The sequence below is a fragment of the Loxodonta africana genome, chromosome 3, assembly GCF_030014295.1.
Source record: "Loxodonta africana isolate mLoxAfr1 chromosome 3, mLoxAfr1.hap2, whole genome shotgun sequence".
Taxonomy (NCBI): Eukaryota; Metazoa; Chordata; class Mammalia; order Proboscidea; family Elephantidae; genus Loxodonta; species Loxodonta africana.
Window position 1 is genome coordinate 12,651,247 of NC_087344.1, and position 19,024 is coordinate 12,670,270.

Here is a 19,024-nt window from a genome sequence, read left to right on the forward strand (position 1 = left end):
CTGTCGCTGTCCCTTTGCCCCAGCTCTGGCTACAGAAAGCTGGGAGGGACTAGGTCCGGATGGGCGATGTTTCCTCAACAGACTTTGAAAACGGTTGAGCGATCCCGTCGGTGCCTAATGCAGGCTTGTCGCGGGAATGAATAACAGCTGCCAGTGTGCGCCTGCGCGGGGCGGGGGCGTGGCCCGGGCAGGGGCGTGGCCGGGGCGGGAGGGGACAAGGCGGGAGCCGGCCGCGGCGCGTGCAGGCGCTACTGGTCGTGCCGGGTCACGTGAGCGCGCAGGCGCAGCGCCGCGCAGCTGCCTCGCTCACACAAAGCCCAGACGCGAAGAAAATGGCGGCAGGGGTCGAAGCGGCGGCCGAGGTGGCGGCGACGGAGCCCAAAATGGAGGAGGAGAGCGGCGCGACCGGCGTGCCGAGCGGCAACGGGGCTCCGGGCCCCAAGGGGTGAGTATTCCACTATTCCTTGGCCTGGGCTCTCTCGCGGCGGCCGTCAGCCTACTCGCGGCTGCGACTCCGTTAGTCTGTTGGCGGTCTTCCCCCGGCGCGGCCTCGGCCTTGGCCTTTCCCGCAGGGCCGGCCGAGGAGCCAGGCGGCCTCGGGAGCGCCTCACGGCTTGTCTCCCACTCCTCAGGCCTCAACCCCCATCAGGTCGGGACCGACCCTGACGTCGAGGCCTCAGGCCCCGTCTCTGCCCCCGAGGATAATGGCGCGGGCCCTGGAACCGGTGAGCCCCGGGTCCGAGACGGGCTCGGCGGTCCGGTGACCTTGGGCGCGTGGCGTAACCCCTGCTCCTCTCCCTGGGTCTCCGTTTCCTGATTCGTAAAGTGGGGGAGGGGGGAGAGTGCGCGCGCAGGGCCCCGCGCAGTGTCGGCCCCGGTAAACGGTAGCGTGGGGGGGTGTCGGGAAAGGCCGCGAGGGCGGATCAGGCTGCCCCCCCCCAGCTGGCTCGCTCTTTCCTCCCTCCCTCCTCTCCCCTTCCTTCTCCTCTCCCCTCCCCCCACCTCGTCGCCCACTCCCCCTCCCCTCTGTAAGTGCCTCTCTTGGAACCGCCCCACGCTCTGGCCCGGCCTGAAGTCCCTCTCGGCTTCCGCGCCGCCTCCCCAGGTGCGCAGTAGGTATTCGTAGAGTGATCGGACCTGCTGGTCGATTGTCACCCTTAGAAACAAACAAACACAAACAAAAAGTAAGGGATTAAAAAAAAAAAATGCAATCCCCGTCCGTGTTGCAGGGAAAATTTTTCCATCGTTAGTCTGGCTCATCCACTTCCAGACCCCGTCATGTTTTCGAGGCCTGCTCGGGTCCCTGTCTCGGGTCCTTGTCTCGGGTCTTTGGAATTTGAAAATTGAGTTAAAGGAGGCGGCCTCCTCTTGTGGCTCGGTGAAACCCGGTCTTTCGGATTACAGGCACTGGAAAAGAAGATGTGAAGTGTTTTGGCTCCAACCAGCGGCCGCGGGGGGAGGGGAAGAAAAGGCTGGGCGCACCTTTGATTTCCCACAAATATTTTAAAGTGAGTAACGTAGAGTTGAGTTTTCAGCAAGTACAAGATGTTTGGGAGTTGAGTGACTGTTGTTAAAGCATTTATGTTAATGAGTACGTAGTAAATGCCAGCTATGTTGTTGTTGGATGGGAAAATATTTCAGGCCCTGTCTCTACTTAGGTGGGGAGGGACAACATAAATGTAAAAGTGTGTTTTGAGCCAATAGAAAGGTTGTGGTCCTCGGAAATCAAGAAAAAGTTATCTTCTAATTATTCCCCAAACTGGAAACGCTGGAAAGGGACGTCATTTTGTCTTTTTTCACCAACTGTCTAGGGGAGCCTAGAAGGACTTCTGAGATACATCTAGGTGTCCTGTATTGCTTTTTTTTTTTTTTCTTCTTCAAAGCAGTTACTACAAGATGGAGGGCTGCTAGAACCATGCAGGTGAAAGGTTGAATTAGAGATTATAGCACATGAAGTACATTTTTAAAGCTTTCCACTTTCCACCATCCATTTTCATATACCGAAAACTAAACCTGTTGCCATCGAGTTGATCTGGACTCATAGCGACCCTGTAGGACAGTAGAACAACTGCCCCTTAGACTTTCCAAGGAGCGCCTCGTCGATTTGAACTGCCGACCTTTAGGTTAGCAGTCATAGCAGCTAACCACTACGCCACCAGGGTTTCCCATTTTCAAGTGGATAGACATTATGTGACATTTTCACTTGACAGATGTGATAAGTGGAGTGTTAAAAACCTGAAGGCAGAGATAAGACAAGCCCTTGTTGGAAAGATCCTTAGAGTCTAGAACAGGCTTAATAGAGGGTACTTTAGGAAGCTAGCAACACTTAGATCTTTTTCCTAGAGCCTGTGAAAAACTTTTTTTGCATTGTGAAGCTCTTGAAGCTCTTCAGTAGCCCACGGAGAGGGGACTCAGGTTTTTGCAGTGAGGTAATTATATGCAGTGATGGAAGTGAGTGGAGTGTCGGGAGCACAGCAGGCTGCCCCCCTTCCCGACCTAACCTGATGTGGTGGGAGTGTTCCACCAGGAACAGGAAGGGGAGAGAAGATGGTTGGGGAGAGGCAGAGAGGACAGTGTCCAAAGGACCTGGGGTTTTGGTATATGCTTTGTATGTTTATAAAGAACTGAAGCTGTTGTAGTGTTGAAGGCTGGGGCCAGCTTGTGAGCAGTGAATTCAGGCTAAGGAATTTGAGTTTTTATTTCAAAAGTGTTTGAGAGATAAGTCAGAAGGCAGAAACTTGGGCCTGCTGACCTCTCTCTACCAGGAGTGTGCAGTTGACCCATAAGGCAGTGATGCCAGCGAGCTTGACCAGACCCTAGGTTGGACAGTTTGTTTTGCAGTTACTGGGTGTGAGAAGAGGGATTATTCTACTTGGGTGGGAAATCTCTTCCATCTAAAGGCAGCCAAGATTCAGAGTTAGGGTGTAATGTAGTAGCGGAAAATCACTCATTTTGGAGAAATAGAAATGTTTGATTTTTATAAAGGTTGCGCCATGTGTTAGAAATCTGCCACTTAAGCTACCCCCCCCCCCCAGTTATTTTTGTGGCTGAATCAGAAAACAGATGGATTGGTTATTTTAAAAATAAATATATTCGATATAGATTCTTGGGGAGCAATATTAGTCTTAACTCTGTTTTATAATCCAGAAAAAAAAATTTTTTAAGCAATTGAGAAAACTCAGGTTAAGGAGCTTGACTCAATACTCTAGGGGAGGCCATCTTGATTCCAAGATCCTTGCTGCTTCCACAGTGACCACTCACTGAGCAGTCATTTGAATGGCTTTATTTAAACCAGATTTTCTGTGCTTTACAAGGATTGTCGTGTTTGCTGTACTTTTCAAAGTGACTGCATACATGATAGAAAGGTTTTTTGAGGCACATTAGATGGTGAGCTCAGGATTAGAATGGGGGGCTCTGGATTATTTGAGTATGTGCTACCAGTCCTTAACTTTCACTTGGCTCTTTGATATTATTCATGGCTAGGGAAAGAGATACTAGTCTGCGAAGATTAGGTTGCTTGTGTTTTTTTTTTGTTTGAGTTCTCAGATGGGCTCTTCCGTTACCTTGTTTTGTTTTCATCGAGTTAAAAGCTGAATGTCTCTTCAGTAGTCTGTAATGAGTATAGGTGCCAAGGTTTCCTCAGCCACTGCCCTTGTTGGCTTGTTTTAAAGCTTAATCAGGACGTGCAGTGTTAGAAGGCTAGGAGTGAATCAGTCCCTTTCCCCATCCCCTTCAAGAAAATTACTGGTACAAAAATATATCATTTGTCAGTCAAGAGCCTTAAACCTGTAAGTGTAGATACTGATCTCCATTTCCGAATGAGGGAACTGAAACCTAGGAAAGAGATGGTGACATGGGGTTCAAACCCAGACATGTGACCCTAAAGACTGAGCTTTTCTTTATCACTGCTTTCTTTTTTTGCATTTAAAATTTACGAAGTTGCTTTTTGCCTGTGTTAGTCTTTGTCGATTCTTACAGCACCTGTGCGAACTACCATGGATACGTGTTCTCCTGGTGTTTCTGGTGAAAAGCCAGAGAGCTAGAACTTGAATCGAGTGCATAGTTTAGGTGGTAGGCCTGGAGCTGGAATACGGTAGCGCTGTGAATAGTGTGCTCCACATCTTCAGTGCATTAGAGGATCTCAGGAGTTACAGGATTTCTGTGAAGAAGCAGTTTGCATAAAGGGTGGTTCTCAGGGGACCTGGGGGAGACTTGTCCCTCAGGAGATGTGATCGGAATTTCAGGGTGTTGAGGGCGCCATTTTAAACTACGCCCTTCCGTGCGTTGAGAAACCCTGGACGTAAGGAGAGTGGTGTGCATGGGAATGCAGTGGAGCCAGAGAGAGGTTGGGATGACTGGTTTACAGAGTGAATATAACAGTCCTTTGTGGAGTAGCCACTCTTGATCTTTTTTGTTAGTTGAGATCTTTATGTACAGGATTATTCTAGTTTGGTAGGGCAGTGACATGATAAGTTATCAGTTTTCAAAAAGTAATACATAATTCTAAAGCCATATTTTAAACATTATTTTAATGGTTGAGAAGGTACTTAAAGATATTTTTCTGGTCTTTATGAATGTATTATGAAATAGGAGGTTGATAGAATGTTAGAAGAGGTTTTCATTACGTTGGGTCTCTTTAGAACTTTGGGTGGGTGGTTGGATGCCAGAGTCAGATCCAGTTTTCAGTGGCACTTGAGAGCCAGTTAGCTGGGAGAATACTGTTAAGACATTTAGCTGGCGCAGGTAGATTAGCTGTTGTGGCTTCAGTTTCTTTAAAAGTTTAGAAATTTGATACTTTATGTAGGAGGTACAAGTCAAGTTATTGGGTTAGGTTTGAAATTGGGTTAGGGTTACTTGGATCCACAGTCAACACTCATGGAAGCGCAGCAGTCAGGAAATCAGACAATGTATTACATTGGGAAAACCTGCTGCAAAAGACTTACTTTAAAGTGATCAAAAGGAAAGATGTCACTTTGAGGACTAAGGTCTGCCTGACCCAAACCATGGTATTTTCAGTTGCGTCATCTGCCAGGCGCTCCTTGGAACCCTACAGGGCAGTTCTACTCTGTCCTGTAGGGTCACTATGAGTCCGAATCGACTCGATGGCAGTGGGTTTGGTTTCGTTTTTTGGTTCATATGCATGTGAAAGCTGGACAATGAATAAGGAAGACTAAAGAAGAATTGATGGTTTTCAATTATGGTGTTGGCAGAGTGTTTTGAATATACCATGGGCTGCCAGAAGAACCAACAAATATGTCTTGGAAGAAATACGGACAGAATACTCCTTAGAAGTGAGGATAGTGAGACCTCATTTCATGTACTTAGGACATGTTATCAGGAGGGAACAGTCCCTGGAGAAGGACATCACGCTTGGTAAAGTTAGAGGGTCAATGAAAGAGAGGAAGACCCTCAACGGCATGGATTGACAAGTGTCTGTGACGACGGGCTCAAAAAGATGGCTAAGTACCAGGCAGTGTTTGCTCCTGTTCATCATGCCAATGGAACCTAACCACAGCAACATGAGTTAATGAGGCAGGATTAGGTTATGTTTGTTATGTTAATGAGGCAGGATCAGGGTGGGATGCGACACCCTTACTCAGGTCACATCCCTGATCTTATGTAAGGAGAGTTTCCCTGGGGTGTGGCCTGCATCACCTTTTATCTTACCAGAGATGAAAAGAGAAAGAAACAAGCTGAGAGACAGGAACCTCTTACCACCTTCTTGGTTTTGCCTGGTGTCCGATAGAGTGTAACTCCCACTAGGATGATACCTGCACCTGCCCTAGACTAAGGCCGTTGGTTGGGCTCTTAACACTCTCGTTGGCTGGGCTTTTAACACTAGTGTTTTGGATATGGGGGACAGTTTGAAATGGAATAATGGGGGGGTGGTTACAAAGAGTTGCTAACTTTCTGATTTTTCCGGGTTAAATACATTAAAAGAGAACTTCTCCAGCTATCTGATGTGGAAACAGCTCCCTCCTCCCAGGGGAAACATATCCCAGAAAAAAGACCAGTCCTTTGATTGTATCATCATCAGTTTGTTTTTCCCATTTTTCTTATAGATCACAAAATCTGTTCTTGAACCTATGGTTTGGGAGTCCCTGGGTTCTCACTGGCGGAAAGCATAGGGCTGGTAAAGTGGAAAGGTCAAGGGCTCAGCTTCACCTGGCTCTGTACTTGTTCTGGTTGTCTCTTGTCAATGCCTCCCAGCAGTCAGAGGGACTGACCTTGCACAGGCAGTGCGTGGGCCCTGCCCTGGGTGCTCCCACGCCAGCCTGTGCTCCCCAAGCCACTGCTTGGACCTCCACTCATAAATTTCTCTGTGCTTCGGAAATCTGCATTTCTTCTGAAAGTTTGTTTTTTTGTTCCATACGGAACTGAGTTTGAATGTAGAGCTTAGAAATGGAATGTTAACAGGATGGAGGCACCTAGCACACAAAGGGAAAAGAGTGTTAACTTACAGGAAAGGGCACACCTGAAAGGCTTCCGCCCTTCTTTACCGAAGGTGGGATTGTTTGCACTCTAAGCCTCTCTTACCTACGGACTTCCTCAAACTGGGATTTTCCTAGGTTCAAGGTAGTAGGGTTGTATAGAGAATGATTTCTTTCTTAACTACACAACAAAAGACACTTTTATTTATGAGGTTAAAATTGGTAGGGCCTGTATGTACCATCTATTGCTGTTCGTGCTTGTAAATCTTCCCTTCTCTGTTCTGGTCATGGAATTAAAACACCTCAGGCAGGGGTCTGCTACCTTACTTAACTTACTCTGTTACTGGGGGGTGCCGTGGAGAGCGTATTTTCTGATAAGATAGCTTTCAAGGAATATAACTACTGCAACTCTGTGCCTTATGGAGCATTTTAGTTTGAATGTCCCAAGTCAAAACCAGCATTAATCATTGTTACGTGCAACTTTCTGGAATTATAAACCCCATAAATCAAATATTTTTCACATTGTGCTGACATGTGAACCCTTTGTTTTTTGTTTTTTCCTCTTTTGCATTCAGTGAAGGAGAGCGGCCTACACAGAATGAGAAGAGGAAGGAGAAAAGCATGAAAAGAGGAGGCAATCGCTTTGAGCCATATTCCAACCCAACTAAAAGATACAGAGCCTTCATTACAAACATACCGTTTGATGTGAAATGGCAGTCCCTTAAAGACCTGGTTAAAGAAAAAGGTAATGGTACTGGTGGCTGAGTAGGGTAAAAAAGGTTGGTGTGTCATCTTCTCTGTGGCCGGTTCCTTGGTTATTTTGTCAGTGGAAGCTGTTCTGAGGAGAGCATGTATTCTATCCAGGCTTGAGAGCTAACCCTTCCCACTGTACCTTTTTTTGTGGTCATGCACCTATGTGTCAACAGGGTGATTTGTATGGTCCCTTGACCTACCAGTGATTTTACGGTGTAATATGGCTAGTTATGGCTTCAATTAAACTTGAGGGGAACCTTTTGTGTTAAGGACATTTTTTGAATTCTTTACATTAGGTGGGAGAGGTTTTTTTTTTTTTTTTTAAGCTTTCAAATTCTCGCAGGAAGGTATTTTGTTTAAATTTTGTGGATGTCTTCCTGGGATCAAAATACGGTAGTTGGAACTTGTGCTGTTTAGGTTCTAAATTACAAAACATCAGTTTGTATTTAAGCTGTTAGGCTTTTTTTCCCCATCCCTTTTTCCTGGGGAACAGACACAGCAGAGTGACAATTGGCGAGCTCAGAATAAGGTATCAGCTTTGTAATGCGGTGCCTTATGATATGTATCAGTCGCAGCCCAGTTGTCCAAATTCTGGTCCAGGGGACGTGACCCAGGCTGTGCTGCCACCAGGAGGTCTGAGGAGGCCCCTGCCTTTGCACACGGTGTGTGTCCTCTCTCTCCTTCCACACTCCTGTTCTGCTTTTGTCTTTCTTCCTTTCTTCCTTCCTGATTCTTGGCCCTGCTGGTGGCACTCAGGACTAAGAGATTGCTCAGCCCTTGTTTAGACAGAGCTATTGACAGAGAACAATTTGTATATGGCCTTGAGGTCCCCTTGCCTCCCACTAAGAGAAGCCTAGAATCACATTACCCTTAATGGAGCCTTTTGAAGGACTGAAAGGTATTGGTTTTCTGGAGCATTCATAATGAAAATAGATGTGAGCTTGATTTGTCTAATGATTACCATTTCAGTGACAGAGAGAGATGCCACTTGGATAGGCCATTTTGGTATGTGTGCTGGTGCTCCCGGCATTGGGTTTTGAAATTCTGAACGACCTCCTGCCATCATTGTCCCATTACTTAATTCTATCATGACACTAGGCAACAGGAACCTCTCCGGACAGTCTAAGTGCCATGTGCTGCTTCCATGTGGTATTTCTCCAGATAACATGGATGGAAAACGTTTTGGTGTCAGATTGGTTTCCCTGCCTTGATCAGCCAAATCATTCCTGCAAATGCTCCTAGGGCAAGAGCGAAGTTTCTTCTTTTTGTCTGAGGGGCGTGTCATGTGGCATCCCAGATGCAGTGTTCTTGGTTTTTGGGACTGCTGCTTCAATACAAGCGTAGAATTTCTGCACAGTACAGTTGGGTCTCATTCGAATTAGTTCTTGGAATAACCCCTAAATCTGTGCTCTTGTGATTTGGTTGAACCGCTGAATTGATACTTCTGCCGATGATAAGGCATAGAAGTTCCAAGAACCAGGAATGTGGCTTTGAAAATGCAATCGTTAGCATTTTGTACGAGATGGCAGGCCAAATTAATTCTTCTTTTTTAGGAGTGTGTGAACCAGTTTTGGGACATGCTGGATAAAGTAGGTGCCATTTTTACTGCCTTACCATTCAGTCATTCCGCTCGGGAAGCCTTGAAGTTGGCAGCAGCAGCCATGGCGTTTCTGGATGTAGAAGCAGTTCACCTCACTTTCCTGTTTTGCACTGTATTCAGTGTGGAACCAGCTTGGTGGTTTATTTGGATACTTCCAAACTGGTTCTCATATTCCCCGGGCATACTGCTACGAATGCCCCGGCTCAGCCCTTTCAGTGTATCTTTGGTGGTGTAATTTAGAATTACAGGTGTGCAGTAAATCACTTCTTTTTAATGAACCTTAAAATGTTCTTGTTTAGAGCTCCCCTGTACTGGTTAAATTAATTACTTTGCTGTTTAATTAAATTATTAGCATTATTGGATTGTGGGTAAAGAGAATCATGAGAGGAAGATACCTTTTTTTTTTTTTTGATAAAGCTTATATTCAGTATGTGAGGTCTAAAGAAATTAACTGTGTTTACAGACAGACTCCTTAAGAAGTATTCTTGCTGTTTTTACTATGAGCCTTAAAAAATGTTTTTGTTCATGTCTCAGAGTGCCAAAAGATGTTTAAATGGTTTGAGTTGGGAAGTATTTACTTGGTATAGGCTGGGAGTAAGTTTTAACTGGTTTGAAGACTTGCTGTTGCGCTGGAGAGAACTGCAGATTGAGGCGCTTAGGCCCTGGGAGCATTAGTCTCAAGAGAATCCCTCAAGTGGACAAACCAGAGATTTGGCCTGTCATAATCCAGCCACTGGTAGAGTCTGTCCCTGATGAATTAACCCTTATTCTGCTGGAATAAGAGCTAGAATTTGTTGTCTTCAACTGATCTGAACGTTTGAAATCTACCAGCATGGTCGAAACTAAAGTAGCTAGCTTTGAGATGGAAAGACAGCACCTTTTCTAAGGATAATCACGCCTGAGGTTGTGCCACGTACCTCTCCCTAATTCCCAGTCTTCCCCTTCTTTGACACCACGTGTGGGTTCTCGGTCTTTGATTTTGGCACTTAGTAGGATTCTAGGAGACCCTATTACTAATCTATTCTGTGAACTAGTCCCTTAGGCCATCCCCCCTAGGTAGAATCACAAGACTTGTAAGATGCCAGCTGTGTGTTGGCGCTATCATGAAGTCAGCATGGCTGATTTTAAAGAGGAAATTTGTTGTGAACCACGCTTCTGTTTTTACCCAAACTCCAAACTCCTTCCGTCACGCCCATGAGGGACGTGGGTGAAACACCGTTTTCACAGCCATGCTTGCCCCATGCTGTCCTAACTGGCCCATGAAACAAAGGAAAAGTTTCTATTGTCCTTCCTTTTGATCCTGCCTATTTTAGTGGAGGTGCGAAATGGAACAATGGCCGCTAGAGCACCAAAGAGTTGCTAGATTTAAAAAAAAAAAAAAAAAAAGAGTTACGGTGTTGTATAAAATTTGAATTGGAAATCGCCAAACTTGGTTTCAGAGTGACAACTTAAATCCCACGACTCCCTAATTGGTTCCATTCGACAGATGATGAGATAGATACACACCTACAGGTGCCTGATTTAAGGACTGGAGACAAATACAGATTTCTTTGAGCAAAAGGTGATCTGGGGAGTTCTAAATTGAGCTACTGTTGTGCTACATTAGTTTGAGACCGGGGAGTCATATCTGGATGAAGAAATGTCACGGCGCCTGCCGGTCCCCCTGGCTTAACCAGAGGAGGGCCGGGGTGCAGAGGCAGGCCTGGGCCACAGAGGCAGGCCTGGGCCGCAGCAGCAGTGAGTAAATAGTGAGCAGAGAACACAGAGCAAGGAAGACTGGTCAGTGATGAAGTTTACTCTGTCAGTTCCAGGTTTAGCAGCAGTCAGTCTAACTTGTGTAAGCAAAGATTTCTTTAAAGCACTTAATCCTGTTGTTATTTAATGCATCGCTTTAAGTGAGTTTCAAATCTCAGCTGACTGAAAACCAAGGCCGGAGGGCAGGTGTAGTCCAACAGAAGGCCTCCGTGGACTCTAGAGGTGATCTGCACTGTTGGTTTTGTGGGCAGAACTTTCTTTTCGATTTACAGTCGCTACCCAGTCTCCTTGGGTCCTTTATATTTTCTCTTGTTGAAAATCCTGCCTGCATTTTAGAAAGGCCAGTTCCGCTCAGGTGTTACGTGTGTGAATGCCAAGGTCAAGCCCCAGCAGGGCAGCCTGCCTGGCTTACTTGGTGGCCTTTGCTCTGCTGTAGAGGTGGTGCTCTCCTGCCATGGGATCAGGAGCCAGCATGGGTGCATTCGTATTCTTACTTGCTCATAAATCAAGTATTCATTGTGTAGAGTAATTATTTTGCCCTTTTTCAAGTTGTCTTAATATTATATCAAAGAAAAAAGCTTTCCAAATTAAAATGTATGTTTATTGTTTGCATCCCTCCATTAGAGTGGATACCAAAGAGTTGACTCTAACGTTATGTGAAAAATGTTTGACAATGTGCCCAGCTCTAGCTTGTTCCACCTCCCTACCCCCATGGTTTTTTAGGCTTTATCACATGAATTCTCTTCAGTGAAGCTCTGGCCTTTGTACTCCTTTTTTTCGGCCCATTTCAGACTTGAGCAGTAAATGGGAAAGTAAAAACAAATACTGTCTGTGATAAAAGTACATGCTTCTTGTTGTTGTTAGTTGCCTTCAAGTCAGTTCCGACTCATAGGGACCCTGTGTGCAACAAAACGAAACACTGCCCGGTCCTGTGCCATCCTCACAGTGGTTGCTATGTTTGAGTCCATTGTTGCAGACACTGTAACAGCTCATGTCATTGAGGGTCTTCTTTTTTTTTGTGCTGACCCTCTACAAAAAAAGTGTGTGCAAGAGGATTAAATTCCAGGAGGCTATCTGAATCCTTTTGGGGTTGCTCATCTGCTTATTCTCATGTTATGTTTTATTCTTGAAGCAAAAAAAAAAAAAAAGTTTAAAGGAACAGTAGCAGCTTTATTTATGCATAACATAGAAGACAGACGAGTTCTGGGAGGAGAATGAAGAAAGGAGAAGGAGTTACAGACAGCAGAGGTCTTGAAGCAAAATTTTTAATAATCTGCTTGAATGTTAGTTAAAAATGATTTCTCAGCATTTTGAAATAAAGATAGGTGATGACATTTGGTGTTAGAGTTTCAAAGTTTTTGTTTTTAGATATAGTAATGTGCAATAGAACTTGTCTTCACAGCCTGCTCTATTTTAAAGTTCATTTCATTGAATTTGAGTAGATTATTTATACTTGGAAAGTTTTTTCTCCAAATTCGTGATAGCCATACTGCAATAAAAGGCTTTAATATTATAGCGCTACAAGAGGTGGGCTTCCAAAAGCTTCATGATTACTTTCCTCCAGGGAAGTATGAATGAGCAGCGACTGCAGATCCTGTAAAGCTGGCTTGCTGACGTGTCTGCGTTGCGGAGGTCTCTGGGTAAAGATGGGAAGAGTAGGACCTCGCACAGGAACGAGAACAGCACTCTCCATGCTACAGCCGTGACTGCCTGACCTCTGGCTGCTGCTTCTCTGTGCTAAATTGATAGGAAATGGAGTGTGTTTTTTTAACTGCAATTTTTTGTTTTCATTTAATGGCTCTACCATTGGAGAATAAAGGAGAGAACCTTTCAAGCAAATTTTTGGTAAAAAGATTAAAGTTGGGTGCTTACCATCACTAAATTGTTAGGTGGAAAAAGACCTCATTTTTAAACCTGGCTTTTTGTTTAAAATAGTTAGGACCATAGAAAAAAGTTTGGACTTGGCTTGGTTTCTAGGTTGCAATAACAGTTGCTTGATAAACTGTCTTTATGGATGCAGGCCAGAAACTTCAAATGCACCAGTATTTGATTCTGGCAATAAAATGGTTAACAGCCATCTTGAGTTACTGTGATTCCTTTATTTATTTTAAGGTGGCCATTGTTGTTATGTGCCTTGGAGTCGATTCTGACTCATAGTGACCCTATAGGAGAGAGTAGAACTGCCCCATAGGGTTTCTAAGGAGCGGCTGGTGGATTCGAACTGCTGACCTTTTGGTTAGCAGCCTGAGCTCTTAACCACTTCACCACCAGGGTGGACTTGGGGCGTATCTTCACCGGCACTGCTCTGCAGCTTTCATAGAAGTAGAGCGGGGCGTTACTTCTCAGTTGGCTGCCATTATGGAAATACACGGCTTTTAACATGACCTCTGGAATGGCCATGGCTTTGTGGGATTTGTTTTACTTTCTGTAAGGATAAAATAAAGCCAATTTGTATGACTGTCCCTTGGCTGTGATCATGTTTAAATCATTTCTCAGTTTGCCCCATGGGAATGCATACTCCAAAAGTTAAGCTTTCCTGGACCCTTCAGTTTCCTTTCTTCCTTCCTTTGCACTAATTATTTTCCCTTCCTGTTTTGTGCAAAGTGCTGGTTTGGTTCTGTAACATTGCAGGAGAGGACAAGAAGGTGAGGCTGTAGACTTAAACTTGAAGGCCTGGCCTTCTTGCCTTCTTGCCTTCCAGCAAATATATGGATAAATATGCCCTTAGATTGTTAGATTCGTTAATAAAATAATTTTTCTTATTTTTAACTTAAATTCCTCATTATATTAATTTTAAAACTCTGATAATAATTTTAGTATCTTTTGAACAAAGGAGTTGGAATAGGCAGGACTTGTTGAGTCCTGTTAAGTGGGTTCTTTTTACCCTTATACTACTAAGCCAGACTTGAAAACTCAATTGGAGAGGTTTAACATAAAAATAATCCTTGAAAAAAAATTGAGAACCAAAGCCCTTCCTTGACTTTGGAGCACCTGCTTAGATTGTTTTTTCCAAGTTAACTGTTTAAGGTTCTGTTTTCTGTGTGCCATCTTCAAATTCAGCAGCCATTTTGGTGGTTGTGTTCGTGATGGATTCTTAAATCTGGTTACAGTGGTCGTGAACTGGCAATCCAAACCTTGAGGAAAATCTGCGAGTTAATTTTTTTGTTTGTTTCCTCTCTGTATAGATTATAATCATGTGAGTTTGTTTAACTATCTTAGATGCAGATTCAGCCCTAAATTTGAATGTATTTGTGTCCGTTTATGGGGAGGTTTAGGAAGCAGCAAGAGTGAAGCCTAGCTTACTTCACGGAAGAGAATCCAGATGCTGCTCTGGTTTTGTGATCCTGTAATCAAATACACATTTTCCAGCAGTTAGGGAGCCTGGTGGTGTGTGCAGGGCCAGCTTCAGAGTCTGGGGGGCTCAGTGCTGAATGAAAGTGCCAGGCCTTCTGTGGAGAAATCATTAAGAATTTCAAGATGGCAGCAATAGGAGAGCGTGGGGTGTCCTCCCAAGCATGGGACCCTGTGTAATTACACAGCCCTGGCTCTGTGCGTGTGTCTGCGTAAGTGCGTGTGAACGTGCTTTTGCGCATATACGTACACAGTCTTGTATTTCTGCATTTGGACTCAGTTCAGCGGCATTGCCGCCTGTGTACCGTTGACCTGCTTTCACCAGTAAGTGTGTGTGCGTAAAACTGTTTTCCTCCCTTCCCCCAAAAAGTGAACCATGCAGACTTCTTTCCTGTAGATTTGGATTGCCTCTCGTCATGAATGAGTATTCCAGACAGGGAAACGGATATGGAAATCTGTGGAAGTAGCTCGTTTGTGGTGGGAGGAAAATCAAGGACATATTGTTCAGGAGTTCGCACCTCCTTTTACTGCACACCTGTAATGCCTAGTTTGGTGGTTTAGAGAATATGGAGTGTTTCTGGGCTTTCTTATAAGGCAGAGGCTCCATACAAGGTTGCTGATGATTGTTCTAAATTCCCATTGTTTTCTTGGCTTTTCTCCCTTGGTTTATGTGTCGTCTGGAAACTGATTTGTAGTTGGTGAGGTAACATACGTGGAGCTCTTAATGGACGCTGAAGGAAAGTCAAGGGTAAGTCTTTGAGAGAATTTCTTCTGTGGATTTACTACATGACAAATGTAACTGTATGGTGGCGTGGAATCGAATGAAATCAGGAAGGCAGTGAGTGCTCATGTTATGGCAGATATGTTTGATTTTGCCAAACATCTGAGTGGGGTGGGAGGGGGTTTGCAATGGGAGTCCGGCTTTTCCAAATGGCTGGCCAAAGAGCTTTTTGGTATTCTGTTTGGATGCCCAATTTGGATAACTGGGGACCAACAGCAGCATTGTTTCTTTGTTAACAGAGGAATTGGCTGTGTGTGAATTATGCATGGAATTTTAGCGGTGGTATATTAATGTAAAACGTGTGTTCTTGTCTAGAAAATGTCACTCTTGGTTGTTTGCTGAATTTGAAAGTTGTGTGACCCAAAGATTCCGAAAAGTTGCCTTTGAGCCAGTAAATTGTAAATCAAATATTTAAAACCTGAACATTTAAAATTGGCATAGTTCAAAGAGAAAACAATTTTCTGTCGTGTAGTAGAATGGCTTAGAATAGTTAATAGGATGAGCTTAATTTATGGAAGGGAAGAAGTTCAAGAAGGAGTATGATAAGAAACTGAGTACAGAGGGAAGCAGATTTAAAGTTTGTGTGATTTCTTGGAGAGCCTGAATTCAGGTCTGCTTATTACACCTTCAGAAATTATAGTGTAATGCTGGTAATGTGTAGGAAATGAGATACTAAGGAGCCCAGCTTTTAATACGGAAGGCTAGGCAAGACGCTGTTGCGAGCTTCCCCTTAGAAAGGTTAATTCAAAGACAAAAACAAACTAACCTTGTTACATAAGCCATGTAACTGTCATTGTTAATTACTGTTTCTTTTCTCTTTTTTTCCCCCTTTTCTTGCTCTTCTGACTGGTCTGTGGCTTCTTCTAAAGGGATGTGCGTAAGTATCGTCTAGTTACTTATCAGCAATTGAGTCTTCTAAATAGTAGGACTGTTTTCACTCATTTGCTTTCATCTTTTCATAGTGTCGTTGAATTCAAGATGGAAGAGAGCATGAAAAAAGCTGCCGAAGTTCTAAACAAGCATAGTCTGAGTGGAAGACCACTGAAAGTCAAAGAAGTAAGCTTTTGATTAACACTTGGTGGACACCATTTATAATCGTTGTGTTATCCCTGTTCAGAGTTAGGTAAAGACAGTAATAGTCCTTGGCTTCATGTGACAGAGCACACCAGTCTGCTGTTTTTAGTAAAGAGGCACCAGTCACTCCTGTGAGAGCTCTTGAATAGTGGCTGAGCGTAGATCCTGAACGGCTGCTGACCACCTTCCTAACATCCGTGATTTGTCGTAGACCAGCCTGCCCTGTTTTCTCAGGGCAGCTCAAAGGGAGCCCATTTTTTAATTGGTTTATGCAAATAAGGGACTCTACCAGTGCCTGATGCTGTGGAGTCGGTTTGGACTCATGGCAACCCCATGTGTGTCAGAGTAGAACTGTGCTCCATAGGGTTTTCAGTGACTTGATTTTTTTGGATAAGTTTCCAGGGTTTTCTTCTGCGGCACTTCTGGATGGACACGGACCTCCAGCCTTTTGGTTAGCAGTTGAGCGCACTGTTTGTACCTCCCGAGGACTCAGCATCTGCAGTTTTACCCAGTCTGAATCCTATCCTTGGCCCACCATTTTTCTTTTTTAAAATGAGTTTGTAGTTACTCACTTCCCCTGTAATATCTAATCCAAATCAAGTATCTTCTTTCCCTTGATGGAAAAGAAGGATTTTGTTTGATGGAAAAAATAGGATTTTGTTGTTGTTGTTGTTGATAAGATCCCCCCTCAGCTTGTTTTTACCTCCTTTCTACCTGGGAGGAAGATGAGAATATTCAGAGCTCAGAGAGGTGTTGATGGTCTTGGTGAATGGCAGGACAGAGTTTAAGAATTGTGTCAATACCAGGGCCTCACAAACCTGTTCAGACTTTACATACTTGAATCAAACCCCTAAATAACTTGAAGGATGTGGGCTCTTGGCGATGTAGAACTGTGTTTTCAAAAATTTGGAAAAATGACTGGCGGAGATCACAAAACCCTATTAAATTGCTAAGATTCAGCCATACGAAGCCCATGAAGGTCTTATTTCAAGCTGGAAGTTCTACATTTTTGTCACTTAATCATGTCATTGTAGTCATCCCTCCCCCCCCCCGTTTTTACTTAATTATTTAATATTTGAAGAGCTGTGTTTCCGACACTAAATTTTATACTTTATTCTTCCCCATCCCTCAAGCTGGAACTCTTCCTAGGCTATTGGATTACTTCATTTGGATTTTTGTTTTAGAGTCGACACATGTTTTCCAAACAATCTCTCAATTTCTGGAGTTTTGAGAATATCAGTTACTGTGCGAATGTGGTGTTTTATTGTTCCTGGGTCTGTTAAATGCCATGTTTTTATGCTTGTTTTAGGATCCTGACGGTGAACATGCCAGGAGAGCAATGCAAAAGGTGATGGCTACGACTGGTGGGATGGGTATGGGACCAGGTGGCCCAGGAATGATTAATATCCCACCCAGTATCCTAAATAATCCTAACATCCCAAATGAGATTATCCATGCATTACAGGCCGGAAGACTCGGAAGCACAGTATTTGTAGCAAATGTAAGTAAATAGAAACACTGTCTAAAACTCTAGAAAACCAGTATTACAGAAGTAGCTTTGACATTTGAAAAGGAAAACTTTGAACTATTTAAAATCCAGCCTTCGTGTTAGGCTTTGTCTTTTTTCCTAGTTATTACTGCAGTCGTAAGTCACCCACTTGACCGTGGTCCCGTTGGGGCCGTGCTTGCTGCGTTTTGCAGGTGTTAGGAAAACAGCAGCTGGATATCTGTGGGTTTGCTGTGTGCTGTTTAGGTGCTGGGCGACAGTGTATGCGCAGAGGTGGTGTGTACATAGATGCCTTCCACCTCCTGTTAGGCCTGGGGTGTTTAAAAAGAAAATCGGTCAGGGCAGGTAAGAATAAGCCTCAGCTGGGGAACGTCTTTTTTTAATGTTCAGAAAATACATATTAATTTTAAAGATACGAGGTGACTTAAGCTGGTCTTCTGAGAAAAGAGACAATAAATAACACAGTTAAAAAGACTGTCCATTAAGGCCAGGCTTCATAATCATATTTGGAAAGTGCTATTGCAGTTGATTAGTTTTTGTGACGTTATTTTTCTGATGCTTGTTACTAACTGAGGCGTGTTTCATGCATGTATCAAAAGTGTTATAAGTTTTCCTGAAGGTTTTTCCCTTTTTCTCTTGATTAGCTGGATTATAAAGTTGGCTGGAAGAAGCTGAAGGAAGTATTTAGTATGGCTGGTGTGGTGGTCCGAGCAGACATTCTTGAGGATAAAGATGGAAAAAGTCGTGGAATAGGCACTGTTACTTTTGAACAGTCCATTGAGGCTGTGCAAGCTATATGTATCCTTTTACGGTAATACAGCTCATTGTGAATGTTTTAGTCAAGAATTTATCTCCTGTGAGGAAGAGACAACTTTCATGTATGAATGTTTTCTGTGACTAGAGGAAGAGAGTACATTACTGTGGATTTTGTAAGTTCTCTAGGGGGAGATTGGTTCAATGCTGTGTGGATAGAAGGGACAGGTAGAAAACAGGCTTATGCCCATCAGTGGTCTTTTCCAGTGTCTCTTCTTTAGAGGAATCTGGATTTGACCTGGGGGAGGGGAGTTGCAAACACTGGAGAGAGATTTGAGTGTTGTTTCGTAGAGGACCCTGTGTCTCTCCGGTGGATGGACGTCATCGTGGGAGAAGCACTTCTCCCAGACAGGCCTCCTTCCTTCGCCTGGGCTGCTTCCCCTGGAGTTACCACTTCTCATCACGGTGGCGACTACCACACGTGAACAGTCACTGAATTCAGGAAAGACTGAGTAGCTGAGTATCTTAACCAGCAAACATGGTGCTTTAGAAACTGGTGGGCCGCCTGGCCCATTGGGCACATGCAGAAACCATGATGCCACTACTTGAGGAGATGGTCTAGTGAAAGGTTAAAATTATGTGAATGAAGCTTCACACCTAAGGAGTAATCCGAAGTTTACTGTTTTTTCTTACCTGAAGCCTTATTTATTGTTGCTTCTGTGCTTATTATAGAAACAGGAATACTTGCATTATAATGAGGAGTCAGAATTACTCATAAATTTACCATTTAGAGGGATTGGTAGCAGTTGAAGTATTTTACTCTTTCGTGTATTTTTCTCTCCTGCTATTGTGTGTTTTCAGCATTGCAAGAAATAGCCTTAATTATAATATCAGCTATGTTTAATGGCCAGCTGCTGTTTGATAGACCAATGCACGTGAAAATGGTAAGTTAAAGGATTTCTTCCTACGTATTACATTGAAGTGAATTTAGTAAAAAACAGGATTGTGAAGGGTGAACA

General features: G+C 43.9%; 1 protein-coding gene across 6 annotated transcripts in view; it reads left to right on the plus strand.

Moving 5' to 3' along the window:
* Positions 1-305: 305 nt before the first annotated feature.
* Positions 306-19,024, plus strand: part of HNRNPM (heterogeneous nuclear ribonucleoprotein M) — a 37,662-nt gene continuing 18,943 nt past the window's right edge. Inside the window, exons 1-9 of one of the 6 annotated variants that reach the window (XM_064280516.1) lie at positions 307-445; positions 7,007-7,176; positions 14,586-14,638; positions 15,541-15,548; positions 15,634-15,727; positions 17,055-17,093; positions 17,211-17,246; positions 17,897-18,050; positions 18,900-18,949. In XM_064280516.1, coding sequence (XP_064136586.1) covers positions 333-445; positions 7,007-7,176; positions 14,586-14,638; positions 15,541-15,548; positions 15,634-15,727; positions 17,055-17,093; positions 17,211-17,246; positions 17,897-18,050; positions 18,900-18,949 — 717 coding nt within the window. In that variant the 5' untranslated portion in view covers positions 307-332. Of the gene's footprint in view, positions 446-7,006; positions 7,177-14,585; positions 14,639-14,781; positions 15,549-15,633; positions 15,728-17,054; positions 17,247-17,896; positions 18,051-18,899; positions 18,950-19,024 lie in introns of those variants that run through there. The other 5 variants (XM_064280515.1, XM_064280512.1, XM_064280513.1 and 2 more) reach the window with 5 other exon arrangements.